At 41.8% G+C, this 25,383-nt stretch overlaps 2 protein-coding genes across 2 annotated transcripts; both read left to right on the top strand.

Moving 5' to 3' along the window:
- The first annotated feature begins 1,485 nt into the window (after positions 1 to 1,485).
- Positions 1,486 to 13,103, top strand: pou2af2 (POU class 2 homeobox associating factor 2). The gene is made up of 5 exons (XM_071541425.1): positions 1,486 to 1,618; positions 2,975 to 3,075; positions 8,863 to 8,902; positions 10,086 to 10,390; positions 11,754 to 13,103. Exons 1-5 carry the CDS (start codon positions 1,609 to 1,611, stop codon positions 12,195 to 12,197), a joined length of 900 nt encoding a protein of 299 aa, XP_071397526.1. The 5' UTR covers positions 1,486 to 1,608; the 3' UTR covers positions 12,198 to 13,103.
- Positions 13,104 to 14,772: 1,669 nt separating this feature from the next.
- linc.pou2af1 (lnc RNA pou2af1) lies at positions 14,773 to 21,603 on the top strand. Its single transcript, XM_071541427.1, has 5 exons — positions 14,773 to 14,988; positions 16,971 to 17,074; positions 18,221 to 18,272; positions 19,183 to 19,487; positions 20,976 to 21,603. The coding sequence occupies exons 1-5, from the start codon at positions 14,982 to 14,984 to the stop codon at positions 21,324 to 21,326; spliced, it is 819 nt and encodes a 272-aa protein (XP_071397528.1). The 5' UTR covers positions 14,773 to 14,981; the 3' UTR covers positions 21,327 to 21,603.
- The last annotated feature ends 3,780 nt before the right edge of the window (positions 21,604 to 25,383 follow it).

The raw sequence follows: 25,383 nt of genomic DNA, 5'->3' as shown, positions 1-25,383 counted from the left end.
GGATGGGTGTCATCACTATGAAATGTGTCAAAGTGTAACCACTTTTGAATCTCAATCATAACACATAGGCATCAAACATGAAATTGTCACTTGCGTCTACACTGAATGGACAAAATATTAGGGACACTTACTCTTTTCATGAAGCACACCGATGAGGTGAATCCAGGTAAAAGCCATCATCCCTTATTGATTTCCCTTATTAAATCTACACCAATCACAAGGGAGGAGACGCAGATACAGAGAAGCGGACGAGTTACAGAAGGATTTTTATGCTTTGAGACAGTTGAGATGTGGATTGTGTTAAAGGAGCTGCAGCTCAAAATCAGGAAGATATCCCTAATATTTTGTACATTCAGTGTACATTTTTATTCATAATATAACAATTTTAAATAACTTGAAACAGTCACAGTCACTACAACTTTCTACAACATCAAAAAAATTGATAGATTGATTGATTTTAAAGTGTCACTGGCTGGCTGAGGCAAACAGCTAAAACTAGGATAAGAGCTTAAACCAGATACAAATTGGGTGGCCAAGTGTGCCTCCAGCTATTCTTCTCTATCCTGCAAAGTTGAGCTGGCACATTTGTTTTTTATTTGCTCTAAGTCATTTATACAAATTTCAGCACATCAATTTGAGTAGAAAATTGCACAATTGTGCTTTTATGCAAAAACATCCCACATTTCAGAAAACTGTTTTGAAAGTCTGTTTTTGAAAAAGTATGAAAGTCTGTTTCTTTTTTTTGTTTTGTTTTTTAAATAAAACTGAGGGTTGAGGGTTTCATATGTGTGTTCAAAGTTTCAATTTATACGTTTACTAATATTATGTTGTTAGGTTTGTGGCAAAATGCTATGTTGCAGTATTGTTTGTATCAGTGCCTGAGCAGTTTCTCTAGAGATACAGTTTCCATGTGTTTAATTGATACCATACCAGTGTAGTTGTTAGGTCATATAAGCATGATATAAGCATGATGAAAAACCCTGCAACGCTACAAACTAAATACACTTCCTTATACATTCTGAGTTGCTTCAGTAGTATTGCATAGCACCATCATAAAGTCAGCTTTTATTATGTTATCTCCTTTCTGTCCTGAAATGCCAAACCTGAAGTACAGAAAACCAAAACAAAAACACACATTATCCTATATGAGCCTTTCCCATCACACCAGCAGTAAGGAAGCTAGTGCGGCTATAAATCAAAATGTGGAAATAATATATCCTTTGAAAATTAGGAGGGGGGTGGGAGAGGGAGCGGGGGGTGGGGGTGGGGGGGTGTTGCCTGGCTGCTTCCCCAGTCTCTCTCTCTTCAATGCTTATGATGCTTACTCCCCCTAATCTTGACTGCAGATGCAAATAGTCTAAAAAACGTCCCTACCAAACATTTGCATTTAAACAAATAGATAAAGGTCATTTCAAAAAGCTGCCTCTCCATGACTGCAGTGTGTGGTGGCATGTTCCATGTGTCCCTGCCCTCCTGACAGCGTGGTTAAAGCTCCCACCGTGGCATGATGCTCAGTATGGTGCTGAACGCTGGGATTTAGCTACTGTAGGCAAATACCTCAGGGGAAGAACAGAGAGGCCTGTGTCAATACTACCGGTCTGCAGCATCATGGACCCAGGTAAGAAACACTTATTCATTATTCATACAGGCTGGCACAGCTGCAAGAGGTGGTTGCCATCGCTATTGTCATAAACAAACGTAATCTTACCATTCTGATGATAGAGATTTTGTTTAAAAAAAAATATTGACTTTTTACCCTTGTGAAAATCTGATTTTGTTTTCTTCTTTCATGGAGAAATACATGTATTTATTACTGAGAGATGATAGAGAATCCCTTCAAATTTTGCCGGATCGTTTCGGTTTTGTGATGAAATAATTTGCCATTTCGATCATATTTGATGACATTTGATTTGACTAAATCAACATGAATGTTACCTGTGCTACTATTGATTGTCCATGGTTGCTAAGTTACAATGAAAAAAATTGTCAGCAAGGAAAAAGTAAGCTGTCAGTGCAAGGTCTCACCTGTCAGTAAATGTCATTGCCTTCTCTATATAATACACTTATATCAGTGTTTGATGTTTAAAGGCTAATATCACACACTCAGCGGTTATCATATACTTAGTTAGTTACTTAATTAGTATAAATTCATAAAATATGCGGGATCATGCCTGGCAGGTTGTCGTTTTATTTTGTGGCAAAGTGCAAAAGCCCAGATTCTCCAAAGGACACAAGTTCATATTTTCAAGAACAAACTATAATCCCATTGGTCAAGAGAAGTAGGGGCTTATCTAAAAGATCCATTCAAAAAGCTGGGATCTTTTACATAAAGTTTTTTGCATGCAATTTCCGTTTGCATAATAAAGTTTGCATTTTCATCGGGTTTATGCTTCTGCTTCCCAGGAATGTGCCCAAATCACACCAGCACATATTGGATGTTGAGATTTATAATGACCAGTGTAATGGCAACGACCTGGTATTATGATGCATACACAAAAAAATCTGTTATGTGACTAATCTACATAATGTCTATTTAAAATACTTGATTTCTCTGTAAATCACTAAAAACAATAGTTAGCGATAGTTTATTTTTGACATAACCATCTAAAAGCCCATTTCTTTACTGTCAGGTTTAACCGATGGCGTTTGCACTAAATTGCTTCTTTTTAACAGCCAATTTGCATCGACCAAACCAAAGGCAATTTCCATGACATTTACACACGTATCCCAAAGAGTCATTCGCCTATATGCATAAAACTGTGAAACATTCAAATGAATACACATTTGTGGGGAAGAATGAAAATTTGTATGAAGTCGTATAAAGCACAGCACGAGTTAAACTGTTTTCGGGGTGGGTACCAATCGCTTATGATGTGGCCAATCCACCATTTTGTAAAGTTCTTTGAATCGCTTTAGATATCACTGAGACAACAGCTGCTATGAACTTACTCTTTCGTTTTTCTCTTCCGTCTAGAATATTCTAAGAGAGTGTACCAAGGCGTTCGGGTCAAGCACACGGTGAAGGACCTGCTGGCGGAGAAACGATCCCGACAGACGACCGGCCCGAGATATAGTGTGAGCACCATCTACCCTAAACTGATTCTGCTTTTGTATCCCTTGCCATCCTGTCTCTCCCCACTTCCATTTTTCTCCCAAACCAAACAGTGCCTGTCCTGACCACAGTTGACATTCTGTTGGTGGCACAATTAAGAGGTCGTCTTTTAAAATCTCCCTCCCTATTTACACTTTGGTTCGGGTTTTTTTTGTGCGCTAACGATCCATGGTGGATGCATTGACCACCTGTACCTCCCCCCCCCCCTAAACGTTCAAGTCTTTCGAAAAACCCCCGAGCACTCGCAAAGCCAATCTGTAAATAGCTGAGTATGTGTGGAGGGGAGAGACACAAAGCGCGTACTCCCCGTTCCTAACCTCACAAAAGAACACTGACACAATGCTAGCAATGGTGACGGCCATGATCTCCAAAACTCCCCGAGGTGGGTGTGTGGGTGTGTGTGTGTGTGTGTGTGGGAGGGGAGGGGGGGGGGCGGGTGGTGACGGGGGCGGTTGGGCCTGGACGGATAACGCAGACAGACAGAAAAGGGCCGTGCAGGAGGGAGCCTATGCAAAGTTAGATCCATGCACACCTGCCAGCCGACATTGTCCTGTGCCATGCACAGCCACAGACAAACCTCCCATTGTTGTTCTCAGACACACACACACACACACATATACACACACAGAGACAGGAGACAGAGAGAGACATCAGGCTCTGTTTAGACGTCTGCCTGCACAAACAAGACTGGCTTTTCATCCTCAAACCGCCCCTGTCAATGCCCCTTTACAGGACAGCATTCACTATTTGTTTTCTGTTAGCGTTGGCATGTCCACTCTATAGATCCACCAGCCACGGACGGCTCAGGTAATGGGGGAGATTGTGTAAGAGAGTGAAAGAGAGGATACCATCAGATGCAACAAAGAGAGACGAACCCAAATGCTTCCATACTCTAATGCAATGCTCATCGCACATTGCTAGTATGGGAAAGAAACTGCCGTCTGTGCACAAACACCAAGGGGTATTTCAGTTCCATCATGGTTTTCTCTCTCATTACAATTGCAAGACAAGTAGCAAAGAGATCATAAGCAGTACCCCTACGCAGATTGGATTTTTTTTGTTTTTTTTGTTTTTGTACAAACATTTTTCAGAGGCAGAGCTGCTGGAGGCAGATATGGTCTCATTGGTTGAGTTAAACCTCAAAAGAACCACAGTATCTCTGGCTAAGTAATGTTAGACTGAAGCTCAGTGAAAACGCCTATAGCACCCTTGAGGAGTCATTCCTATGTTCCCAGGGTCCTATGTTAGCTACCAGGGTCCTATGTTCCCCAGCTGTATATAGCACATAATGGGAACCTGAAAAATATGTTCCCCAGCTCGGTTTAGGGTTAGGGTTAGGGTTAGGGTTAGGTTAGGGTTAGGGTTCAACATAGGACCCTGGGAACATAGGACCCTTTGTCATGTTCCCATTATGTGCCATATAAATCTTGGGAACATAGGACCCTGGGAACATAGGACCTTGACTCTTGATACTAACTGAAAAAATACAATCTAACCATACAAAGTTATCTAGGTTAGCTTGTTAGCCTAGCTGACCTTCTAAGTTCAAACTAGCCATACTAGCCTATAGCTATCTAGGTAAGCTAGTTAGCTAACATGCTGACCTTCCAGGATAATGAATGCCATGGGAGTGAATACATTAAATAACAAAGTCATTGCCACTCATATTTTTTTATTTATATTTTCACCAGAGTTCCTTCTCTGGTTCCTTCTTCTCCTGCCATTCAAGTTTGCTAGTTAGCTGACTCGTGCTCCAAAAAATGGTGGTTCTTGGGTTCTTGGGGTTCTCAGTGCGCTAAGGCGCATATCAAAGTTGGCTGCAAAGTTATGGGTTTTAATCCTTTGGGTAACACTTTACAATAAGGGTCACTAAGTTATGGGTTAGTTAAAGCTTAATAAGGGTTCCCTTAATTAACAGTTAAGTAATGTGTAATTTACTAATGTGTTCATGTTAACTAAGGTATTAATTTGTACATTATTGAATAGTTTATAAAGATGACTATTAAATAATGTATAAATTAATCCCTTAGTTAACATGAACACCATTAGTATATGATGACCAGACACATTAGTTAACTGTTAATTAAGGGTTAGTTAATGCTTATTAAGCATTAACTAACCCTTAACTTAGCGACCCTTACTGTAAAGTGTTACCGGTTAGCTTGTTAGCCTAGCTGACCTTCCAAGTTCAAACTAGACATACTTGCCTATAGCTATCTAGGTAAGCTAGCTAGCTAACACGCTGACCTTCCAGGATCATGAATGCCATGGGAGTGAATAAATTAAATAACAAAGTCATTGCCACTCATATATTTTATTTATATTTTCACCAGAGTTCCTTCTGTGGTTCCTTCTTCTCCTGCCATTCAAGTTTGATAGTTAGCTAACTCGTGCTCCAAAAAACGGTGGTTCTTTGGCTCAGTGCGCAGACATATGCAAAGTTATGGGTTAAGGGAGGTTGCCAGCACAACTTGGTAGCAACCTTCTCCAAAACAACTGAAGTCAATGGGGACCTGTTCTTTAGAGTTCCAAAACAAAAACGGCCAAACAATCACACTGTGAATAGAAAGACCTATACACCATTATTTGTTGCAAATCAATCAGCTGTAGTTAAGATTTGCACTAAATGATGGTGTAAATATACTGTAGGTCTTTTTGGAACTCTGAAGAACTGGTCCCCACTGACTTCAGTTGTTTTGGAGAAGGCTGCTATGGAGTTGTGCTGGCAGCCTCCCTGTGTGTTATATGGACAAACTTCACCTGTGTTTCAACTGGCATGAGGGGGAGGAGATGATGACACAATTTTCATTTTTGGGTGAACTATTCCTTTAATCCTTTGTCATGTTTCACCCCCTTCAATGTCGAAAGTATTTAATCTAATAATGTTACAAGACTGCAGGTCAAAGCCAGATTTATAATCTAAACCAGACACCATGGTGTGTTTGTGGAATCAGCAACATGCAGTTTTCAGGAGAGACAAGCAACTCTTTCAGGGGTCAGTGAGTCCAAAGACGAGTGCAACAATAACAATAGCTCAAGAAACTGGCTTCTGCTTTTCATAGGCAACTTTTCCTCTATGTGAAATACACCCACTCATGGATTATGGAAATGGGATTATGTTGCAGACCTCAAAATCTTGATTGTTTGTTTACGTTGCACTTTAAATTTGCCATCACTGAGGTATAGATGCAAAAGTCAAAATAAAAGTTGATTTTGCATATTTAGTTTTAGTAGCCCTGATTGTAATTGGCCCACCAAAACTGTTCTACCAAAGCTATGTTTAAAAAGGTAGTGTGACCATTGCTCCAAATTTGGATCAAATATAAACATTTTTATCATGTATTTTTCTATTTCCTAAATCGAGTCAAGTCTGCACATAATAGGGTGTGCATAAATCATACTGTGTTGTATACAGGTTTCTGGCCTATAGTTCTTTGCCCATTCAACAGGAGTTTTACGTATGTTTACAAATGGGGTCAGGAGAGAATAATAGGCAGACCCATGAAGACTTAATGATGCACAGAGAAAAACACAGTAACTGAAGCCCTCTACACCCCCACTCGAGCTCATGTTGTCTTTTATCTCAGTGCATAAAAGGCCATTGAGAGAGAAGGGCAAACTCTGACCGCACAGTGATTCTCTTCATGTTGCAACATGGTGAGGCAGAACTAAGGGACACTTCTCCGTCACAAAGGACCCGCTGTCCTCACAGTGAAAATACAGACATCTTACATCGTTTCACTTCATAATAAACGTCAACTTCTCGTTTTTATAAAATTCTGTCCACAGATGTAATCTCCAATGATGATTTTGCATAAATGGTTGCTCGAATTATGTTTTAAGTTTGTGAGGGACTGTTGTAGGGTCAATACAATTGCCAATAGAAACAAAAGTCACTTATACACTTAAACAGACACTATCCTTATATAACTTAATATTAGTTTGATACTACGGTAACACTTTACAATAAGGGTCACTAAGTTAAGGGTGAGTTAATGCTTAATAAGCTTTAACTAACCCTTAATTAACAGTTAACTAATGTGTCTGGTAATCATTTACTAATGGTGTTCATGTTAACTAAAGTATTAATTTATACATTATTTAATAGTCGTCTTTATAAACTATTAAATAATGTATAAATTAATACCTTAGTTAACATTATCACCATTAGTAAATTACACAGTAGTTAACTGTTAATTAAGGGTTAGTTAATGCTTATTAAGCATTAACTAACCCTTATTAAGCATTAACTAACCCTTAACTTTGTGACCCTTATTGTAAAGTGTTACCAAGTCACTTATACACTTAAACAGACACTATCCTTATATAACTTAATATTAGTTTGATACTACTTGGGGTTAGGGTTAAAGATGTGTGCTAAGAATTTTTAGTTCTGAAGGTCTTTGTCAGCCTAAAAAAGTAGTAAGGTTTAAATTCCACTACAATCCCTGGGTAAAATGTTTAATAAGTAACCAATACTCACAATCTTTGATAAGATAAAACTTTACTGATGCCTTTGTTGCAGCTTGTATGAATGAAAGTGTATAAAAAAGAAGGGGTTACAGCATTGTGAGGGTGTTCAAAATAATAGTAGCAGTAGAATCATTATGTATGTGCTGTACAACAAGTAGATGAAAATGTGAAGTGTATTCGCCGTAGGAAGGAATAGTTTTATATGCAACAAGGTCAAATGACATCATCGTTTCTAATTCTACATCCGCGTTAACGACAAGCGTTTTTTTTTTGTTTTTTTGACGGGACGTTTCCAACCCCCCAGCTTTATGATGCCTCTCTGACTGGCGCTTGCTTTGCCTCGCTCTGCTGTGCTGTGCAGCCCGTGAGCTTGAGCGAGCTGATTTCCATACGCAGCCTTCAGAGATGCACTGAGCCATACCTGAGCCACATGAGGAAGTCTTGGCACTGGCAAATAACATTCAAATTCAGCCCTCAAAATTTGCTTGCCTCCCAGCCAACACAGCCTTTATATCAACTCTTTCATGTTAGCAATATGCAAACAAGAGAGCCTGTCCTCTGGAGCCCTCGCCGTGTGTCTCTATCTGTCTCCCCAACCCTCTCCTCTCCCTTTCCTGTTCTACCCATCTCTCTGTCTGTAGAATACAAATAGACAGAGAGCTAACTAGAAAATTGGTCAGCGAGATAAGATGAAAATGTATGATCCCTGGAGGGAAACTGGGATGATGCCGCAGGAAATAGTAATAGGATACAGCAAAGAAACATGTTAAGCAGGAATGTATGAATGCAAAGCATGAGAAGAAGTATGGATTACAGCATTATGAGGATGTGCAAAATAACAGAAGTTACTGAGACGAATGAATGCAGAATATGCACAATATCCAAGTATACCAAAAATATAAAATGTATGTAGTATGAAGTAAATGTCAAATTTATTTAAAAAATATCAATATGCAATATATAACAAATGAAAAGGATTGAGAGAGAATTACTGGTCAATACAGTAAGACACTGTAAGTCAACACTGATCTGAATGGCAAAAATGAATCAATTTGTTGCTTAAAGGCATTAAAAGGAGAAATTTTTAAAGGGGAAGTAGTGTTTGAGCTGGTGACCAAAGCCAACCACAAAATGTGCTTCAGTAAACTCAAGTCTACACCTTTGCAAGGTACAAACATGAAATGTTTTGTGAATTTCAAGTGGATTTTGGCTTTATTGAATCATAGAAAGTCATATCACCATGTCATACTAACGCCTGCTTTATTTCTCTGTCACAGGGAGGTGCAACCACTCCACCTTCATTTGTCCAAATGCCAGGTGAGACTCACTCTTTAGCTAAACAACCACCCAAAAACTCACTAGCCTCACTTGTTCCTACCTGCATTATGCAGGATGAATCGTGATATGTAACATCTATTTATTCCGTTAATACCAGTTAAGTCCCTGAACAATAGTGAAATTTGCTCAGGAAATTTATGCGTCACTCTGTATTAACACTAGGGTTTGACCGATATAATACCGATAGTGGCCTTGGTCAATATGATGTAGGAGAGGATATGATATGAGGATATGATTTATTATTATTATTTTATTATTAATTATCAGTCTGCAAAAGCTGTAGTGAAACCTGCCTCACCCTGCCTGAAGGAACTACTAAAATATAACAGTTTAATTAGGCTGGATTTCAATGGAGAGTTTTAGTGTCCCATGATGGTCTAAATGTTGTTTCAGAGGCTTTTCCCCATGACAAGAAGAAAATTCTGGGAGAAACACCAAATACTGATACCGAAAGTATCGGTATCAGTATTCAAAAACCCATATCAGTCGAATATCAGTCAAACTGGGAAAAGGCTGTATACTGCAAACTGAGCGATTATCAGCACAAACATAATTTTACATATCCTGAAATAGTGGTTGATAAGGTTGTCAGTGATAATACCATTCATGCTACAGTCTTTAAAATGGAGTAAATGTTTACTTGAAAATCCATCCATACAGGTTACTTTAATCTATATTCTACAGATATTAAAGGAATAGTTCACCCAAAAATGAAAATTCTGTCATCATCTGCTCACCCTCATGCCAAATGAAACACAGGTGAAATTTGTTAGTCCATATAACACACAGGGAGGTTGCCAGCACAACTTGGTAGCAGCCTTCTCCAAAACAACTGAAGTCAATGGGGACCTGTTCTTTAGAGTTCCACAACAAAAACAGCCAAACAATCACACTGTGAATAGAAAGACCTATACACCATTATTTGTTGCAAATCAGTTTTGGAACTCTGAAGAACTGGTCCCCACTGACTTCAGTTGTTTTGGAGAAGGCTGCTATGGAGTTGTGCTGGCAACCTCCCTGTGTGTTATATGGACAAACTTCACCAGTGTTTCAACTGGCATGAGGGTGAGTAGATCGTGACAGAATTTTCATTTTTGGGTGTACTATTCCTTTAAAGGTAACCCAAAAGTAACTTTTCCAACCCAACGCATCTACCCTGCAGGATCTCACATGTTGCCCGGCTACTACGGCATGAGGCGTCCCTTCATCTCCGACTCGGACTTCTGCCCGTCGACCAAGCAGTTCTCCACCGACGTCTACTCGTCCTCGCTGGGGGGCAAGCCGCTGGCCTGTGACCCCTCCGCCATGGCCAGCTACTCCTCCCTCATCGACAGCTACTACCCCGAGACCTTCGGGGACTACCGGAGTGCCGCCGCCTTCTCCAGCTCCGGAGGGTCCATCTTCCCCTCGTCGGCCCTCTCCTCCCTGCTGCCTCCCTTCACCGGAGAGTCCTCTCATTTGTTTCTGGTAAGGAGCAGGAGTCTCTCTGCGTCTCTCGATTTAAACGAAATGTACTCAGTGACAAACACCCCTCCTCTTGTTATAATACAAATGATTTCAATCTTGAGTGCTGCAGAAAAACAAAGAGGAGAGAAGAGAGGAAATAAAATCTATGTTGGCAATGTCTTACATGGCTGCTAGCCCTTGCGTTCATACTTTGCTCAACCCCAAAGGTAATCTACAGAAAGGACGGGCTGTGAAAGGTGAGGGTTGGGATTCAGGGGGCCCCAGGGTTACCTTTACTTTGGGCCTCCAAATCACTAAGTGCACCCCTGATCCCATCTAGAATACATGCTGGAGAGTGGTCGAACTGGTGATTACTGTCTCCTCACAGTCCATAGTCCATTCTGTGTGGAGTTTGCATGTTCTCACTGTGTTCTCCTCGGATTCCTCCTGCCAGTCAGGTGGATCGGAGACTCGAAATTGCCCATAGGTGTGAATGTGAGTGTCTGTCGATCTGTGTTAGCCCCGTGATGAACTGGTGATCTAAGAAAAGTCATGGAGGGACGTTTTGTAAGCTGAGATAGTTTAATTCTAAAATTGAAAACAACTGCTGTTGACAACCATTTTATTGTCTGGTGGTGCATTTTGACATCATGACATCATGTGACATCATGTTGAGATATTTCCAGCGCAGCTACAATGGAGTTTGATAGCAGAAAAAGAGAAAGAGATTTAAAACATCAACGGTAAACGCCAGTTTTTGGTGTCAGTCCCTCAGAATCAAAGAGAGAGGGCTTTGTTCTCGACTCACCATTTTGAATAATCAACAATCATACAGGGAGAAATCCATCACAGAAGAGGCAGAGAGACCAATTTCTCCACCGACAGCAGCCTCAATAGACCAGAATGCAATGCAGGGGCAAGACATGTTTGAGTCAGGAGCCACAGTCATAGGCATAGACATGACATGCCCCAATGTTCACCAACTTGCCAGTGAAACATCCAAGCTTTTTCCAAATTTTGCTCTTGGGCTTTCTGCAGGTTAATACCCTGCTATTATGTGGTAATGGCTGTCTTCCATGTGTAATTAGTGATTTTGGCAGCACGCAAAATAAATAGCTTTTCAAAAGTAACTATCTAGCTTGAGGTCACAACAGACCGGTTACACTCACAGGGTGAGAACCAGGGTGGTGCGTTTGTTGGGATTAGGAAAATTGGGACAAATAATCCTGTATATATCCTATATACGTACATGTTCATATGCCCATACACTCTGAGAATGTTAGAGTATCCGAGGGTGGATTTTTCCTTTATTAATCGAGTAGAGGAAATTAATGAATACCTCTCCTCTCCTCTCCTCTCCTCTCCTCTCCTCCCCCTACTCCAGAGGGAGTCCTGGGAGCAGTCGGTTCCAGACCCAGTGTCCCAGGTGGAGGCTCTCTGTCCGGACAGCCTGGCCCCCGTCAGCATCCCGGCCTCCATGCCCAGCCCGGAGCCTCCGGGGAGCCCTTCCCAGTACCGCTCCCCGAGCCGAGGCACCTCCATGGGCCCGGCCTCCGCCGCCCAGCCCTACACCCTGCACTCCCTGGAGGAAGCCCACTACCACCCGCTGACCACCACCGGCTCCTACCCGGGCCCCTCCTCCTTCCCCTGCCCTCCCTACATGACCGGCACCGTCAACGACCTGGTGTCCAAGATGGCGCCGCTGGTCACGGACGAGGCGGCCGAGAGCCACGGCGGCCTCGCCCCCCACAGCGAGGCCCACTCCTCCTGGGCCAAAGAGGACGGAGGCAGCGCCTGGTCGCCCTACGAGATCAGGAGGTCCTACTGACAGGATGAGGGGGTCCGAGGTTGAGAACGGAGGTTTCCCAGACATTCATACATATCAGAATTAGATGTCGGCTCGGAGAAGGAAGGAATATGCCACTGTCCCTACTGTTGACGCAAGACGTTACGTAGTCAACAAGCACTTGACACTGTGGAGCATATTCACTGTGCACTCTTACTCGTTCAAACAGCTGATATGTGTTTTATTGATGGATAGGAGTGTGGTAGCCTTTGTTCACCAAGCTTTCCATGTTAAGGACCCCCTAAATAGATACACTGTAGGACATGGATCCCTATTTAAGAAGATTTCTCACCAGCGACAATCATCTGAGGAGATTGTTAGATATGATTTAGCTCAGATTTACATAAGCAGGTGGGGAAATAACAGTGGAGAGCACTCTGATGATCAGGATAGTGAATCTTAAACCGTCCCACAAGATTGTAACTGGTTGTGAATAGAATGAAAGTGCGAATGAACTACTCTGCATTTTACCAGGGGTGTTCACAGACCCCACCACCTATTTGATGTAACCCTTCATTTTCATCGAGCATTTGCAACAGGATGACTGGTAAGAAAAAACAAAAAGTCAGATGATTTCAGATTTCCAGATTGAAAGCTCTGCTTTGCTTTGTTCATCATATGGATATGTGGATGTTTGATTGCCAGTCAGTTTTATGAGGGAAAATATTAATCTGAAATGTAATCAGTACCAGTAATTACAAACCAGTTATTGTTTTTAATTGAAGAGTCATCCCAGTATTGCTCTCCTGAAGGGATTAACTTTACTTTTTGATCTAGAAATGATCATCAATGAGCTCTTATCAAGGTTTAACTATGAAAAAGGGTTGAATAGGCTATATGTATATCCTTATGTATACAATATTTGTGTGTGTGTGTGTGTGTGTGTGTGTGTGTGTGTGTGTGTGTGTGTATATATATATATATATATATATATATATATACACATGGAGTGTATATACATACTCCAAAATCATAGCCATCATGGCATGTTCAGAAATCATATAACCAACCACTTTTCAAATTTGGATTGAACAGGAGAGGCTTTGCTGTTTGACCCAGGAATAAACATTGCAGTAAACAATAAACAAAAAAATGAAATAAGGAAGCATTGTAATATTGGGGATGGTTATTTTATTAAACTCCTAACAATAAACTCAGGGAAAGTTTAAGCACTACACACATACAGTAATTCTTTGAAGGCAGGTGAACTGGGAATTGAAGTTCTTCGTTTTGGCCACTAGGTGGAGCGCGTGCACCGCTGCTGCAGCAGGTGAAACGGAGTCTTGGGCTGCAACTACACAGGCGGAGAACATATGAATGCAATGGGGAAATACTGTACCGGGGGTTTGAAGAATACTTGGTCTGTCTAATACTGTGTATGGAAAACCTTATGAAAGCTACTTGTATGATTACCAGACGACCTGCTGCGCTTCTTACAGCGGCGGATATGAAACACGCACATGCAAATGTAATGTTGGCTCTATGAAGGATCAAGGTGTCCAGTTTTCATGGAGTGGGAGTAATAGTAATAATAATAATATTCATAATAATACAGGTGGTTTAATGCATATTATTTCACCAAGTGAGAGGAAAAACCGTCCAGCTGTTTACAAATGGCCAACTGTGAGAAAATTAGAATAAAAGGACTGTATTGTGCTGTAATGACATAATTGTTTAATTTCTAATAGTTGCTTATATGTAAGTCTAATTTTCTGCAAGCTTAAATGTCTATGTGAGTTATTCCTGTCATGCTTCTTTACATGTGTTGCTGTCTGTCGGCTAGTGAGCGGTGCCAAACTTCCCGATGCTTGCCTGTGTAAACTATTAAAAATAAATAAATATTTTTCAGCATGAAACAATGTTACATGTGGTGATTGAGTGCTTGGGCATGAATGAAGAAGGCTGGTTTATATTGGGGGAAGACACAGCTTGATATTGCATGGATCTTCATGGGGGGGGGGGAATCGTTCTCCTGAAAGATTTTTTTTATAAATAACCAAAAGGTTGTATTAATAAAAATGCTTTAAAACTATAAAGTCTACTACTTTACTAGAAGGCTGCAGCAGGTGAATGGAGAGAAAGCTCTGGGAAAGTTGTGGGAGCTTGGGGCCTGCGATGCCAAAGATGGCTACTACCCTTTGCCACGCCCACTACTTTCCCACTTTTATGTGTATTTGTTTGGAATAAAGTTTAAAAATATGCTGTAATATGTTGTTGGCGTGTTCAGTTGTCCTAATAAACGTCTCATCGCAGCCACAAAGTCATTAGCGAAGTTTGAATGGAGCATATGACTGACCCAATGCTATAGTGCTTAATGAGGGGGGAGTGATGTACTGATATCTAAAAAGGAGGATAAAATGTATAAAACATGAATTTCTTTTTGGTCAAAATGTAAAATTACATTATATTATATTAAAGGGGAGCTTTTACTATGACTATATGTGGTGAATTTTAGTGAAAAAGCTATATTTTTGAGTTGCCTCTGAATATTCAAATTGAAAGTAACGCGCAATCAAATCATTGTCAAATCATTGAGTTCTAGGGGTTTTAAATAGTAGGCATGGAGGGAGAAAATCACAAACTAATATATCCCCAGCTATATTACAATATTGTTGTATGCTCTGCCGCTGCTGTAAGACATTTGTGTTGAGATTTTTGGAGACTTTTGTGAAAATTTCGTTCTTGGCCATTTTACTGAGCCAGAAAAGGACGTTGTGGAGTCCCATAGGTCTTCTTCAGGGAGCCTTTCTCTTCATCTCAGCCATCATGTCTGGTGAGTTTGCCATTGGATTTTCGTCTGGAACATGATTGTGATGTATTTACTCCTGTAACACAGAAAAGAGAAAAGAGGAAATGTTTAAAAGTCAAACTTAAAGACAGCACATTACCAGAAGCCACGTCAACACTTGCTTTTCCTATAGCCTACCAATTCCTTTATTCTTTCACCACAGCTTTAAATTGCGCACATGGTGACCAGCAGTTAAAAAATTATCTACAAATTGGTGAATTTTTGTGCTTTAATGCCACCTGTTACTTAGTTGATGGACTCTTCAGCTGTAGCCTAACAGGATTTTACCATTAAATCAGCCCTATACACTCACTGTATATCGACTTTCATGGATTTATTATACGTTTCATTCTTATAACTGCAGTCTTCTGACACACGTCGGGACATGTAGATTATCTTTTGCGATGGCATTTTATCATAGTTTAATTGCTCGTGGAAGTGAAATTTCAGCCGGAGCCTTTTTTCGCCTGTACGACTCCGTGCGTAAAGGAGACGTTATGAGTAACTCCGGCTATGAGTGGGATGTGTCTGCCGCGGCGTATTTTGGCCCACTATTTGCCACATTTAAGACAAATCATGAAGTGACATTTCGGTTGTATGAATATTTATCAGATGGGATTTCGCAGCCGCTTTCCGCGCTGCTTATCGAATCGCCCTTTCCAGCCCAGCGGCTTGCCACTCCTGGGCGCTTTAAATTACGCCTTTAAATTACGTGCTGCCTATGCTGAGGCGTCCCTCCTGGTTCCTTAATCAGGCAGGTTGGGAACTTCACTTATAGAAAAAAAAAATTACAGCCAATTATCGCTGCATGCGTGCCACGCTATTTCGCATAGCCCACAGATACATATGCACAGATTGGGGGTTTAAACATAGCGTGTTTTACCTATGCTCCAAATATGACTGAAATCGCTCTTGAAGTTTCATTAGATAACTGCGGCTCGATCAAACTGAAGGTGAAGCTACATTAAATGGCTGGACACGGGGCTCCAGATAGCGTTACGTTGCGCAATAACTAGACTGGGTTTTCATTGATAGGAATATGGCTATTTTACCGATACAGTTTGTACCCTTTAGAATCGGCTATTACACTCAACTCTACCTTACACCGATCACTTAAACGCATTTTCTCAGGCAAATAATCCCATTTCATTGCCGATCGAGCTTTCTTTCCAGCCTCTTTTGGCTCCTTTGTTATAGTAGCCTGCGAGTTTTACGCGGCAGCCAGCAGCGCCTTTACCAAACGACCCCTCTAAACTCATAGTTTAACCTCGGGAATACTTCACATTTGCCCCTCGCCGCGTGCAATCTACCAACTACGCGTATTATGATCTGAAATGTGCACTTACGTTCGTGTATTTTGCACCGCTTTTCCCTTTCTTCCTGATCTGGGCGGGGGTGGCTGGAGAGCACGGTCCACAGAGTGGAATGCAAGAGCTCGCTGACGGCGTAATACGAGACGGCAAGCCGATCGGTGCCGTAAAGCGGGGCTCCTAGTGTGGGAGCCCCCGGGAGCCTCAGAGGCGAGGACCCGGCGGGATAAACCCAGAGCCAGAGCGCAGAACGAGCGTTGGCAAACGCGCTTTTACGCGCGGTAGTTTCGGGCAAAACGTTGGATACTAAAGTGTTGCACAGAATTGGAAACAAGAAAATTATATCAGATCTTATTATTTATTCATATATCCAGAGTTTTCTTTCTCAAATAAGTTGGCTAAACCTAATGTGTAGCAGTTAAGGGTCAGGGTGTTTGGCACGATATGGCAACGTGATGTCTTTGCACTTTATGGGAAAATAATGCATGAAATCAGTTGGGAGTTTGAGAATGAGACTTTGAGCGGTGTATATGAGGGGGGGGGGGGGGGGGGGGGGGGGGGGTTGGGTTAGGTTGCTCTGTGTCTGTCACTGTCCGGGCCGATGGCGGGTGTTTGGTAAACATGAGCGGCACGCTGCTCTTTGTCCTTGTCATGCAGATAAGCCGACCAAGGTGTACCAGGGCGTCCGAGTGAAGACCACGGTCAAAGAGCTGCTGCAGAGGCAACGAGCCCGAGAGGCGGACAACAAGAAAGTCAAAACGGTAACCCCCCCCCCCCCCCTCTGCTCTCTCTCTCTCTCTCTCCCCTCTCTCTCCCACAGCCCCTCCCCCCCCCCTCCCCTGGGTGTCCCTGCCCCCCGCTGGTCTTGAGGACCCTGGTTTTATATCATGCTGCTTAAAAAAAAAATGGGTGAATCTAAGTGAATCTGCCACTGTATCCCCATATATTGTAGCCCAGTGATTCTCAACCTTTTTCATATCAAGGACCCCTAATTTAGTCCACATTAGACCCCCATTTGATGAGATTATGTCTCTCGGACCCAAATCTGAGAGTATTTTTTATCGTCAGACATGATTTTGTCCAGAATGCCATGACTATCTGTATTGCAGGTAGAGAGATAACAGTCAAACTACGATCAGTCATTCTTCTACATTCTCTAATTGTGTTTACTTCTTGTAAATGAAATAATGGTGACGTTTAACAATTCATCATTGCTGGGGACCCCCCGGAACCCCCTCAAGGACCCCAGGTGGTCCCCGGACCCCACGTTGAGAACCACTGTTGTACAGTCCAAGACAGGATTTTCCCTATTTGGTCCAATAATGAAGCGCCCAAACACGACATTCTCTCTCTCTCTCTCTCTCTCTCTCTCTCTCTCTCTCTCTCTCTCTCTCTCTCTCTCTCTCTCTCTCTCTCCACTCTGCAAGCGCCTAAAACAATGGACTGCCCTTGTAAATCTTTGACTGCCCTTCCCTTATTTCATTTTGTTTTGAATATAAAATCCTTGAGCTAATAAGAGACTTATCGTTGTGAATCCATCCCGCACAATATGCCGATCGATACACATATGGGTCGACCAGTCATTTGAAGCGCGTGCTTATGCCACTTCCACTTCAGCACTCATTTGAACCAGGATCCATGAAATCCCTATTAGGACAGGCATTATGACCGGTGATTCCCCAGTCGGGCATATACAAGCGCGCGCGCGCACACACACACACACACACACACATTTACAGAAAAGAAAAAGAAAAAAACAATATAGGCTATCCGAGCAAAACTAGGCTATATATTTTTCTAAATATTGATTAAGGGAAATGCACATTAATCCAAATGTTCTGGTGCAGAAAAGCTGATCCTTGTCTTTTTCTCTTTTCTTTTTTCTCGCTCTCCTCCAAACTGTGCAGATATCCCAGACTTGCATGGACATCCAGGATCTGTGTGCGTCCACTTTTCCAGGTAAGCTGACCAAGTAATATATCCCCGCGATGTCCAGTGTCCAAAGCCCATTTAAAAAAAAAAAAAAAACGCATCTCCCCGACTGCAGCCTCTCTGTCCACCTTCACCCAAAAGAATCCCATGCAGCAGCACAACAATGCTGCCTTGCAATTTGCATGCAGCAGCAAACTGTGCAATTACATGAAATACAAAATTCATCCATTCCACTGATGAGTCTGATGAGATTACTAACTATAAATAGCAAAACACCACTCTGTGCCAATGTGGGCGTTGCAGCAAGCAAACCCTAACTACGAAACAAGATTATTGGTATGATCAAAAGAAACCAAGTCCAAAAGAACTCTGCACACTTTAAGTTTGCATGGATCATAACAGGCAGCGACCTGTCCTGAGCCTGTTAACCAGGAGCAGAATACTCACATGGAAGACCCAAACACGGCCACAACTAGTCAGAAAAGGCTACTTGGAATGCAATTCTAGTTAACTATTGACAGCTACATTCCTAAAGTGCAGTGTAATGGGTGCCTTTTTATAAACGTTCATTCAAATGTGTTGGCTGATGGTGCTGTGACATCACGCCGGTGCTTATTTAAATGTCCGCCTGTGGTATTTTGCCATGCCAACAGAGACCCCCCCACCCCCCACCCCCACCCCCCACCCCCGTGCTCTTATGTTTTTGCATAATAAATATTCTCGATCTCGCGTATATAGCCTATTCTATCGCAATGCAGTCTTTAATTATTTATTCGTAAAAAAGAAATAAAGAAGAGAAATAGAGAAGTGATATAGGCCTAATGTAAAAAACAAAAAACACTATGGTATCTTTTATTGCCAGACATGACGAGTTTTGTTCCTCCTTTATTTATATGTTTATTTATTTAATTTTTGCTTTAACTTGTATGTTTGACAGGTCGGTACATGGACGCTGCTCCAGCTGGTCACGTAGCAGACGCGAGCGGTGCTGGCGCGCGAGCCCTTCAGCTGCGCGCAGCCGCCTCGTTCCCAGTTCTGGAGGGCGCGTGCGGCATCCAGATGCAGGACAGCGCCTTTAACGACAACCAGCAGCAGTTTGTGGACTTGATGTTGCCCGGTAACGGCTACAGCAGCAACGACAGCGGCAACGGCTACAGCGCCTCCCTGCCTCCCCTTCCCAGCTTCCCGCTGCCTTGGTCTCATGGACTCTCCTCAGATGCAGACTACTACGGACATGGAATGGTAGGTATTTAATCATGACGGGGTTTCCTTTTCCATAGGCTAGTCCTGGGTGATAACGTGCTGTGAACGGAATGCCAAGTTCCATTCAAAAAAAGTGTCAATTTAACATGGCCTAACGAACACATCTCGTAGAACATGACTTGAGACCTTTTAAGAATCATCGGGCTCTTGTGGTTAAGTCGGCATATATATATGTAGCCTAGCCTATATATAATTCAGCAACCAGCACGTTGTCAGAATTGGTTAACTGGTCACTACCACTCACCACTGTCTGTTTTGGTGGAGGACGATAGGAATAACAGGCGAACCTTTCTAAAAATTGAAATTACATTGGAATAAGTAGACTGGATGTATGCCGAATCGGAGAGTAACAGTAGCCTAACAGTAATAGGCAACATTAAATTAACACATGTTCGAATGGGCTTTGGCGTGACTGTCTCTTATTATATTTGGGCAAATTTAAATTAACGGCTGCCCATATAGGCTACATTTTTGTGTTGGATCCAATCAGAATCAGAATCAGAATCAGAATCAGCATTATTGGCCAAGTATGTACACATAAAAGGAATTTGACTCTGGCTTTTCCGTTGCTCACAATGTACTTACACAGAATAAATATAGGCTACAGCTAAAAACAAGGACAACACAATGGACAGAGGTAAACCTAAACATCTAACTACTATGTACAAATATACATATATATATTTAAAAAAAAGTATATAAAGTATATATATATATAGTATATATATACATATATGTAAACAACACTGGGACAGTAGTGCAATGGTGCAGAGTGCAAAGTTAGAGTTCAAACTTGGCGTTTCCCGTCGGTGTAGCTTGTAAACAAACAAAGATGTAACGCTGTCATGCTGAAAGCATGTAAAGGAACTACAACGACCATAATTCCTCGCGGCCTTGACGCACTTCATCAGTCCTCAAGATGAACTTGTATGCTGAGGAGATAAAACTATTTGCAGCTAGCTGCATGTCATATCTGCTTCACAAAACTAGCAGCAATCAAATGGGAGTGTAAGAGGCAGCTAATGTTGCAGTAGCAAGTTAGCAAAACAGCTACAAAAATACAGACAAATATAGCAAAACGGTATAATATAGCATATATACACATAACTGGAAACAACATTCTGTGCATCTTATTGTCTGACTGAAGGGTGTGGGGCATGATAGTTTATTGACCCTAAATCAGTAGTAGGCATCTGGGGGCCCTCGGGGGTCTTTGAGAGATCCCAGGGGTCTCCAGCAAATAATCCCCAGCAGCTATAATTTAATTAACTGGCAATTATCCTGCCACTCTCACCACTATTATCTCTCCATGTACAGTGAGTGGGTCTCTGGGTCTCTAGGGCATAATCTTTTGAAAAGGGGGCTTGTGGCCTGAGGTGTGTGTATTCGATGATCTGTGACATGAAAACGTTGTAACCCCCCCCCCCCCCCCTCCTCCTCCATCTTGATGTTCTCTTCTCTCTCCAGGCTCCCTCCTCGCCGCCGGACTCCCTGAAGCTCTCCAGCCCGGTGGATCACAACAGCTACTCGCCGCAGGACTCGTTCTCCTCCTCCTCGTCCTCCTGCTACGACTCGCCCACCAGGATGGAGTCCAGCTACCACAGCTTCACGCCAGAGCACTACCACTACCAGCACTGCAACCTCCAGGACTGTTACTGCCTGTCCCACTGCTGGCCGGCCCAGCAGGAGAGCTTCCCCGCCCCCGACTACGCACCTTACTACGGGCCGACAGACTATCCGTACGCCTGTCCCGTGGAAGAGAACTATTTCAAGAGGGACTTCCCGATGGGTTCCGAAATGTGCTACAACGTACTATGATGTGACCTTCGACAGTATTGTTTTGTTATTTGATGTAAATACGATGCACTGCCAAATACACAAAGTTTGTAATGAGGCTGCCACTGTCGGCTTTGCATTTCAGCGTGTGCTCTGATTGTTTTTTGCTACGAGAAAATGGTGGTTGACTGAATGGATGGCCGAATGGATGGAAAGGTTGACTTTATTTTTGTATCAGTGATTCCTGTGTTTTTTTTACTACTTAGATTATTTTCATATGGATGCATACCTTTTGTTGCCGTACTAAATAAAATGTGATGAACCCACCACGAATACCATCGCAATTCATTTCTGTACAAAATCTGTTTGAAAGTTCAGGTTTCTCTCAAGGCTGACTTAATGTTAGATTATTATATTACAAAAACATAATTCATTCTTAAGGGGGCAACATTAATAAATCACATTCCTACTCTATTTCTAGCATCTTTACCAAAGAGCAGTCTTTAGCCTGGTTTCTTGTGCTGAAATCGAATACAAATCACAATTAACTAACAATTCAGTCAGTTAGGCAGTATCAGTTTTTATTCTGATAGTAGTTGGTCACCATAAAACATCTTTGGCAAACAGTTAAGCACTGTCAGTGATAGATCAAATTGTTACATTTTAAGTTCTGATCAGAGTCACTGCACTGCAGTGATTCTCAACCTTTTTCATATCAAGGACCCCTAACTTAGTCCACATTAGAGCCACAGACCCCAATTTGATGAGATTTTGTCTCTCTGACCCACATCTGTGAATATTAATGTTAGATATGATTTAGTCCAGAATCCCATGACTATCTGTATTGTAGGTAGAGAGATAACAGTGAAACTATGATCAAAATAGTCATTCTTCTACATTCTCTAACTGTGCTAACTTCTTGTAAATGAAATAATGCTGAAGTTTAACAATTCATGAATTTGCTGGGGACCGCCTGGAACCCTCTCAAGGACCCCTGGTGGTCCCCGGACCCCATGTTGAGAACCACTGACATACAGTACTGTGCAAAACTCTTAGGCACATGTAAAAAAAAAAAAAAAATCCATAAAGCAAAGATGCTTTAAAAAATAATGAAATGAAAAGTTTCTCCATCCATATCAAAGAAATGTAAAGAGCAGTCTACTGACTCACTAATGCAGAAAACAAATAAACATCAAAGATTCATGTTATATAAAAAAAAACTAGGGTGCCTAAGACTTTTGCACAGTACTGTAAGTGCATAAATAAATCAACAAAACCCCTTCACTGGCATTAACTTTTGGCTTGTGATGCTTATCTTCTACAGAGCTTTATTTGTGTCTGAGAACCCGAGCCTGACCTGAGGTGAAACTCTAACAATTCCGTGAACTATTTCTGTCAAAACAGCTTTTGGTGTACCCCACCACAGCTAAGGGCCCCTAAGTTGCTAAGAACAGCGTCTGTCAACAAACCCTTTTGAACGACAGCCCGACCAAAAGCCACATGTCAGAGCTTTGATCCGGGTTTAAGGCGCTGCAAACAGTAACAAGGCCAGGGCTCCCAGGCAGTACTCTGATCCTTTACTTAAGTAAAAGTACCAATACAGCAATGTAAAAATACTCCATTACAAGTAAAAGTCCTGCATGAAAAATCCTACTTAAGTAAAAGTACATAAGTATTAGCATCCAAATGTAGTATAATATAGTATAATATAGTATGTATAAAAGTATTAAAGTAAAAGTAGTGGTTTGTCCCTCTGACTGATATTTTATTATATATGACATCATTAGATTATTAATACTGAAGCATCAGTGTGTAAGCAGCATGTTACTGTTGTAGCTGCTGGAGGTGGAGCTAGTTTGAACTACTTTATATACAGTTAGCTAGTTTAGTCCAGTGGTTCCCAACCTAGGGGTCGGGCCCCTCCAAAGGGTCACCAGATAAATCTGAGGGGTCGTGAGATGATTAATGGGAGAGGAAAGAAGAAAAAAACAAAGTTCTGATACACAAATCTGTCTTCAGTTTTCGGACTTTTTCTCTAATCTTTGATTTTTGCTGAAATATTGGATCATTTGAACATTTATTGAAATGAAACCATGTGAGGTTTAGAGGGAAAAATCACTATTTGGTGGAGCTGTTAACAACTCATAGACATCTGAAATGTGACCCGACTACACACTGCTTTTTGTAAGACGTCAAAAGCCAAAAAGGTTGGAAACCACTGGTTTCATCTTTAACAATGTGTTGTATTTTAAAAGCTTGTTATATTATCCATTGTGTCAAATCTCCATCTGAAAAGTAACTAAAGCTGTCAAATAAATGTAGTGGAGTAGAAAGTACAACATTTCCCTCTGAAATGTAGTGGAGTGGAAGTATAAAGTAGCATCAAATGGAAATACTCAAGTAAAGTACAAGTATCTCAGAATTGTACTTAAGTACAGTACTTGAGTAAATGTAGTTACTTTCCACCACTGCTCTCAGGCAGTGCAGGCATGTGGGGGGGGGGGGGGGGGGGGCTCCTAACTGAAACCACAACAGTTTCAACAGTAAGAGGCACCGTCCTCCCTCACCTGACCTGCCCGCCGCTCTTCCCTCTGATCTGCTACTGTAAACAAATCCTCCGCACTGGTGAAGTCTCCCCGTTTACCTTCAGGGTCACTGCGGCAGCTCCATTGTTGAGTTCCGCGTTGGCAAGAGGTTCAACAGGGGGGGGGGGGGGAGGTTGAAGTTGAAGGGGGCCACTCCTATTTCACTCGTCCCTTCAGGTGTCAGATAAGGCCGTGAATGGGCCGCGTCTGATGAGAGATCGGGACGCCTCGCTCCGTCTCACCTGTTGTGAGCTCCCTTCACTTTCCGCGTGAATCAAAGCACCCCGACGCGTCTCCATCTCGCCTATCTCGCCGCGCCAGATAAGAAGCCGAAGAATTTTGTTATCCACACACTACATGTCTGCCGTTTTGCATATTAAAAGGGGGGAGCGAGAAAAAAAAAAACTCCACCCTCGGATTACTTACTCACACCGGCAGATATCATCAATTCTGCGACGCTCCGTGCATTCCGTTCCAGGAGTTATTCGGTGAAGAGTTGTAAATTTACGGCCTGCCTCGTGCACTTGTGCTTCAGTTGGTGGTTTCTGACAGTTCCCAGAATGACCCCATGCCCCCGTTACTCATAACACAGCTTCTGCGATGGATTTCTCCCTGTATGATTGATGAACCTCTCATGCAAAATAGCGAGTCTAGAAAGAAGCCTTCGCTTTTTGATAATGAGGGACTGACACCAGAACCTGACGTTTACCGCTGGTGTTTTAGATCGCTGAACATTTATTAGAGGATATTATAATATTAAATAGGAATAGTTCACCCAAAAATGAGAATTCTGTCATCATCTTCTCCCCTCATGCCAGTTGAAACACAGGTGAAGTTTGTCCATATAACACACAGGGAGGCTGCAGCACAACTCCATAGCAGCCTTCTCCAAAACAACTGAAGTCAGTGGGGACCAGTTCTTCAGAGTTCCAAAAAGACCTACAGTATATTTACACCATCATTTAGTGCAAATCTGAACTACAGCTGATTGATTTGCAACAAATAATGTTGTATAGGTCTTTCTATTCACAGTGTGATTGTTTGGCTGTTTTTGTTGTGGAACTCTAAAGAACTGGTCCCCATTGACTTCAGTTGTTTTGGAGAAGGCTGCTACCAAGTTGTGCTGGCAACCTCCCTGTGTGTTATATGGACTAACAAATTTCACCTGTGTTTCATTTGGCATGAGGGGGAGTAGATGATGACAGAATTTTCACTTCTGGGTGAACTATTCCTTTAAGCATGGCCACATTCAGTGGTGGAAGAAGTACTCAGATCTTTTACTTAAGTAAAAGTAGAAATGCCACAGTATAAAATACTCTGAAACAAGTAAAAGTCCTGCATTCAAAATGTTACTTAAGTAAAAGTACAAAAGGATTAGCATCAAAATGTACTTAAAGCAAAAAAAGTAAAAGTACTCATTATGCAGAATGGCCCATTTCAGAATAATACAGTATATATTATATTATTGAATTATAATTATTGATGCATTAATGTGTAAGCATCACTTTAATGTT

The sequence above is a fragment of the Centroberyx affinis genome, unplaced genomic scaffold (genome assembly GCF_046629955.1).
Source record: "Centroberyx affinis isolate AG114_WGS23_722 - 3 ecotype Tasmania unplaced genomic scaffold, CSIRO-AGI_Caff_v1 ptg003870l_1, whole genome shotgun sequence".
Classification (NCBI taxonomy): Eukaryota; Metazoa; Chordata; class Actinopteri; order Beryciformes; family Berycidae; genus Centroberyx; species Centroberyx affinis.
This window is presented reverse-complemented; position numbering and strand designations above follow the sequence as displayed.

Excerpts from the sequence above, each read along its gene's own strand:
- linc.pou2af1 (XM_071541427.1), top strand. Across the intron at positions 17,075-18,220 it reads ACAACAAGAAAGTCAAAACG|ATATCCCAGACTTGCATGGA; the intron begins GTAACCCCCCCC and ends CAAACTGTGCAG. Across the intron at positions 19,488-20,975 it reads ACTACTACGGACATGGAATG|GCTCCCTCCTCGCCGCCGGA; the intron begins GTAGGTATTTAA and ends TTCTCTCTCCAG.
- pou2af2 (XM_071541425.1), top strand. Across the intron at positions 8,903-10,085 it reads TTCATTTGTCCAAATGCCAG|GATCTCACATGTTGCCCGGC; the intron begins GTGAGACTCACT and ends TCTACCCTGCAG. Across the intron at positions 10,391-11,753 it reads AGTCCTCTCATTTGTTTCTG|AGGGAGTCCTGGGAGCAGTC; the intron begins GTAAGGAGCAGG and ends CCCCTACTCCAG.